General features: G+C 43.5%; 1 protein-coding gene across 1 annotated transcript in view; it reads right to left on the bottom strand.

Annotated features, from left to right (window-relative positions):
• TANC1 (tetratricopeptide repeat, ankyrin repeat and coiled-coil containing 1) overlaps window positions 1-6,000 on the bottom strand; it is a 127,689-nt gene that overhangs the window by 88,987 nt on the left and 32,702 nt on the right. Inside the window, exon 3 of the mRNA XM_007446459.1 lies at window positions 93-197. Within this exon, the coding sequence (XP_007446521.1) occupies window positions 93-197 (105 nt within the window). The remainder of the gene's footprint in view (window positions 1-92; window positions 198-6,000) is intronic.

Raw genomic sequence — 6,000 nt, 5'->3', positions numbered from 1 at the left:
TTCCTGCAAGAGGCACTCAAGTTTTCATTCAGAAGTGGAGTGTCATGGTGTAAAATCTTTAAGGGGGAAAATCATTGAAAACATATTCTTACCATTTTCACTGGGCTCTGTTGGCTTGGGCACGTCTCGGAACGGGATTATGACTGTATCTCCAGGCACTCTGGGGCTTTCCACATACTTGGGCTTCCTGACGGGACCTGCAGTGAGAAAGATCTGAGTGTGGCTAATTTTTTCCAGCTGCAAATAAAGCTTCAGAATGTACAGTGTGTGTCCTCACCAGGACCCAGATAGGCCTAAAGGAAAAGCCGGCCCCTTCCCCTCCCTTGAACACACACACAGTCATTTCAGTACAGATGTAAGAACGTCCAGTCTGGGCTGCCAAAGAAAGGGCTGTAAGCTCAGCTTGGAGAATATAAACTCTGACAAAAACAAAAGCTGCTCTTTTGCTGTGCAGTCTCTACAGCTGGCTTTGGTGTACGTCACGAAAGTGATTTTGACATGTCCAGACCTGGATGGCTCATGGCGAAGGGTTTTTTATTTGGAATTTTTCTCTAACTGGGACCAAGACGATCAGGTTGCTGGTATCTCCAAAGTCAGGAGGCAAGGATTACAAACAGCCAGGCTATAACATCAACATGCTCTGCGTGGCCACAGACCGCAGGCATTTTATCAGCCTGGTGACACAAAGCAATTGTGTGGGGCAGGGAAGCCGGCTGGTTTCTTGGTAGCTGACACAGCTACCTTCGGAAAGGCAGAACAGGCAGTCCGGCATACGATTCGGGGACACAAGAGAGCCTGAGAATCATCTCTCTCACATCCCCTTCATCCCCAACCTATCATCAGAAAATCTGGAATTTTGAATTAGAACGAATGGAACCCTCACACGTTGCTGGTGGCAATGCACACACGCAGCCACTTTGGAAAACAGCTGGGTGGTTCCCCAAAAGTTTACACATATAGAGTTATCATACGGCCCAACAAATCCACTTCTATGTAAATGTATGTTCAGACAAAAATCTGTACATGAATGCTTGTAGCAGCATTATTCATAATAGCCAAACGTCCATCAACTGACAACAAAATGTGATATATTCATATAACAAAATGTGATATATTCACGTAACATTACTGGGCAATAAAAAGAAATGAAGTATTTATTCATGCTACAACATGGACAAAGCCTGAAAATATTTTGATAAGTAAAAGAAGCCAGGGACTTCCCTGGTGCTCCAGTAGCTAAGACTCCGTGCTTCCAATGCAGGGGACACGGGTTCGATCCCTGGTCAGGAGGGAACTGAGATCCCACATGCCACACGTTGCAGCCAAAAAAAAAAAATAAAGTAAAAAATTAAGTAAAAGGAGCCAGTCCCCAAAGACCACATGTTATATGACTCCATTCATATGGAATGCCCAGAATAGGCAAATTTATGGAAACAAAGTATGAATGGTTGCCAGGGACTGGAGGATGTGCGGGCTTGTGGGGTGATGATGGCTAAGGGGGGTCTGCGGTGATAAAAATGGTCTAAAATTAGGTTGTGGTGATGGTTGCAAAAACTTGTGAATATACTAAAAACTGCTGTAGTGTACACTTCAAATGAGTGAACTGTATGGTACGTGAATCATATCTAAATAAAGCTGCTTAAAAAAAAAAAAAAAAAAAGACTGCCTATTCTGTCTGGTCCTTTCAAACATCCCATGACATTTTGGTCCAGAATCATCCACTTGACTCTTATTTTCCTTGGTTGTCTTATACTTAAAGTGTGCTTTTAACAATGCCACAGAGACAGGCAACATTTCACATCAGTAAGAGAAAGGGTGGAGGAAGAGTGCCAGACAGTGGTTCACAGATCTCCCTCCTGCTCAACCCTGAGCCACAGCCCTGCCCCTCCCAGGTCCTCAGCTCCACCACTACACACTGAAGGGGTAAGTCAGGTGGATTCTGAGCATCCTTCTGTGTCAAACATGTTATGCATCTGAGAAATTCTATTCAGGATGTGGTTTACGGTGAAAGTGCTGCCACCTAAAGGTTTACTGCAAAAGCATCTACACTACTATAAAAAACTCTAATAATTCCCAGCCAGTTATAATGTACCACATCTTAAAATAGGCTGCATTATCAAAGAAGCTTATAGAGCTTGACAGATAGGGGTATTATTTCAGACTTTAGAAATCATGGTTCTAAAACGGTTAATGTAGTATTTAACCATATGGCTGTCTTCATAATTGATTTAACCCTGTCAGAAAGGGAATGCTTTTAAAGGTTAAAGTGGAATGGTTTGGGGAGTGGGGTGGAGAGAAGGAAAATTAAGTGGAAAATGTAAGCTATACAACAGTACACAAAATACAATTCAGATTTCATCAAAAATACACACACATCCATATATAAATATGCACGAAGGGAAAGACTGGGGGGCGAGGGGAAACAAAGGTATTTATTTGCTGTGAAGGAGACAGCAACTTGGAAGAAGAGCCTGAACAGGGCAGGCAGAAATGGACAAATACAAGAACCGTTCCACACTCTTGGTTCCCAACCTACTCCCTACGGTAAACGAGACCAAGCGCACCTTTTTCTTATCATCTGCTCCCCTCCATTTAAAGAACTCAAGGGAGCTAAAGCCTTTTATTATCATCGTCCAATGATTCACATTGCCCCAACCAGCAGCCATGCACCACTCACGAAGCACCTCTAAGATTCTGTTCACCTTAACTCCTCAGGGTATAGTAATAACCAATCTAAACAGATCTACTTCCAGCCAATCTACCTACGCCACACATCCTTCAAAGATGTTCTCTAATAATAAGCACTCCCTTCAAATGTGGGCTATTTCACATGGATGTACAGCTGTTGTTAGGAATGGTTAGAATGTGAACCTCAACATCACCCAGAGCCTTCAGAAAGCATCTGTGCCCATCTGTTTGTCTGTAACTGTGTTCTACTCAGAGGCCAACCCCTCACTGTAAGAAATACTCAACACTAAGGAGACAGTGTTAAGAGCAGAGCCTCTAGAGTGGATAAAGAAGATGTGGTACATACACCCAATGGAATATTACTCAGTCATAAAAAAGAAGAAACGAATGCCATTTGCATTACATGGATGCCATGGATGCCATGCATTACATGGTCCACATGGATGGACCTAGAGATTGTCATACTGAGTGAAGTAAGTCAGACAGAAAAAGACAAATATCATGATATTGCTTATATGTGGAATCTAAAAAATGGTACAAATGAACTTACTTACAAAACAGAAATAGAGTCACAGATGTAGAAAACAAACTTATGGTTACCAAGAGGTAAGGGGGCGAGGGATAAATTGGGAGTTTGAGATTGACATATACACACTACTATACATAAAATAGACAACTGATAAGAACCTACAGTATAGCACAGGGAACTCTACTCAGTACTCTGTAATGACCCATATGGGAAAAGAATCTAAGAAAGAGTGGATATATGTGTATGCATAACTGATTCACTTTGCTGTACATACAGCAGAAACTAACACAACATTGTAACTACACAATGTTGTATACAATTATGCTCCAATAAAAATTAATTAAAAAAAAAAAGGGCAGAGCCTCTAGACCTGGGCAGACCTAGGTTCAAATACGGTCTCCCTCCCTCTCCAGTTCGGACCTCAGTACATCCCAGAGCTAAACAATGAATGAGGGAGAGTTCAGCTCTAAGGGGAACATCCTGAAAGCAGAGGGCAGGTCTCTCAGGTTCCCACACTTGGCACAGTGCCTGGCATAGCGACCTGTGAGGCTGGAGACAAAAGGAGACTTAGAACGTAACAAAGGCTGGAGACAAAAGGAGACCTAGAACGTAACAAAGTAAATACAACTGTATTCAGTGACCACACAAGGCTAAGCACTTACATACATTAATTCATTCAATCCTAATAACTTTGGGAGAGAAGCACTATTTCCCCCATTTTTAGGTCAGGAAGCTGAGGCTCAAATCAGTGGAACAATTTGCTCATGGCCCACACATGGCAAAGCAGGAATTCAAATGGTTTTGTGGTCTGTGCAGGTTTGAAGCCCATGTACTGAATCACCATTCAACACTTATCAAACTAGGAAATCTAGATTAAAAAGGCAATCCTAGAAAAGGCCAGGGCAGTGGAAACTTCCAACACCAAATCCACAGGCCTTGGCTATACATGCAGCAAATCTTTTATTCATACTCACCTGTCTCTGATCTCCCCTTTTACTAAGAGTTGAAATATCATGAAGTGAATATAAACCACTGCTCTCCAACATGATCCTTTTATTTAAATTGCTTTTCACAAACAGCTGAACCTCAAATGCTATAAAACCAGAAAAATTTATAACTACAGAGGTTTTCTTCTTTCCCCCTCAATCGCTCGTTAGAGACTCTTTGGGCACTTTCCATTAAAGACAGCAGATGAACACTCATTTGCCCTCACTCCCTTTCAAAACACCATTAAAGATGCAGTAAAGGGATTTAAGAGAGACCAGTGGGAAAAGAAGACAACCACAGGCAAGAAACCAAACTTCTGAAAGTGGAAACAGACTGCCGAGGAGCATGGATGAAACACAGCAGAAAAGGTTAGGGCTGGGTGTCGGGGGAGGAAGGGCTCAGTCTCCCAGACAGCAGACACCTCCGAAGGCAGGGGCGCGGCAGGGCTGAACGCAGGACCATGGGTTGGAAATCTATTGAAGGGAGAGTAAGACCCATAGAACCCCTTCCCAAACCAGGAAGCATTCCCTCCTTCATCCTGGAAGCAGAGCTTTTCCCCTGGAAAGGCTGAATTCCAAGACCGTGGAGATTCAACAGCTCAACTCTTGAGTGCTACACTAAAACACTGGGCTTAAGAAAAATTCTCCATGTGGATTGGTGGGCCCCAGATGCATCTCTCCACACCCCCTGCCCCAGCTGTGAAAATGCTGACAGCAAGCTTGCACACCAAGCAGGAATAGATTAGAGGATTCCTCCCTGGGATGAGAAACAGTTGGGGACAAGCCCTCAAACAAATGGTGGATCCCTGACCAATCACGCTACCGTAAAGCCTGCCCCCCCCCCCGCCCCACACACCAACCCTACCTTTCAATCAGCTTTTTAGTACCTTGTACTTACTTACAAACTAAAATTATCAGACACTCAAGGAAAAACCCTACCTTAAAAGAAAACAACAACAGGTTAAAAGAGAAACCCTGAGGAATCAGGGTTAATAGGAGGTACACCCTCCAGAAAGAGAAGAGCTACAGTTTCTACTGCATAAGGGGCCCTATAACAAGGGCCTTCAGGGTCTAGTGAGGTGATCAGCTGACCAAACTGACCGCAGGACAGACAACCGAGGCCACACCACTTAAGACCCATTGTAATCACTGATCTTACACTAAACTGCCGTCTATTAAACCACAATGACACTGAGTTCTATGCCACTGAAATGAAAAAGTCCTTCTAAATGAAGTGGCCAAATTCTTTATCAACAGAGATCAAAATTGAAAAATCCATCTCCCTAACTCCCCCCTTACTCAGGGGAAACTACTGCCCAGCACCTTTCTACACACAGCTTTTTGTTTACAATGAAATGCTCAACATTCCCAGGCATAAACTACCTAAAATAACTTCCCCTCTTTATGTAAACCAAGCGCCCTCAGGTTAATCCCCCCAAATTAACCAGAATCCAATACTACAATAATAATTACCCAGAAAGCAGGGTATGCGGGCTCCTAAATGTTTAAGGCAAGAGGCTCTTAAAAACAAGACTGTCAGGTATTACCTTGAAAACGGGCTCATCCAGAAGCCAATGTGCTTCCTTGTCCCACCAAGCCTTGCCACCCAGTCACTCCTGGGGACCCAAGACACTGGTATAAAGCACTTTTCAAGCTTAACTGGGCATAAGGATGCCGTGGCGGTCTTGTCAAGATGCAGATTTTGATGCACTTATCAGGTATAGTCAGGACCATGGGCCATACTCTGTAGCAAAGGTATCAAGTATGCAAAGCACAGGTCACCACAGGCGGGACCTC

Source organism: Lipotes vexillifer, unplaced genomic scaffold, assembly GCF_000442215.2.
Source record: "Lipotes vexillifer unplaced genomic scaffold, Lipotes_vexillifer_v1.1 scaffold173, whole genome shotgun sequence".
NCBI lineage: Eukaryota > Metazoa > Chordata > Mammalia > Artiodactyla > Lipotidae > Lipotes > Lipotes vexillifer.
Note: the sequence above shows the minus strand (reverse complement) of the source record. Positions and strands in the feature narration are given on the sequence as shown.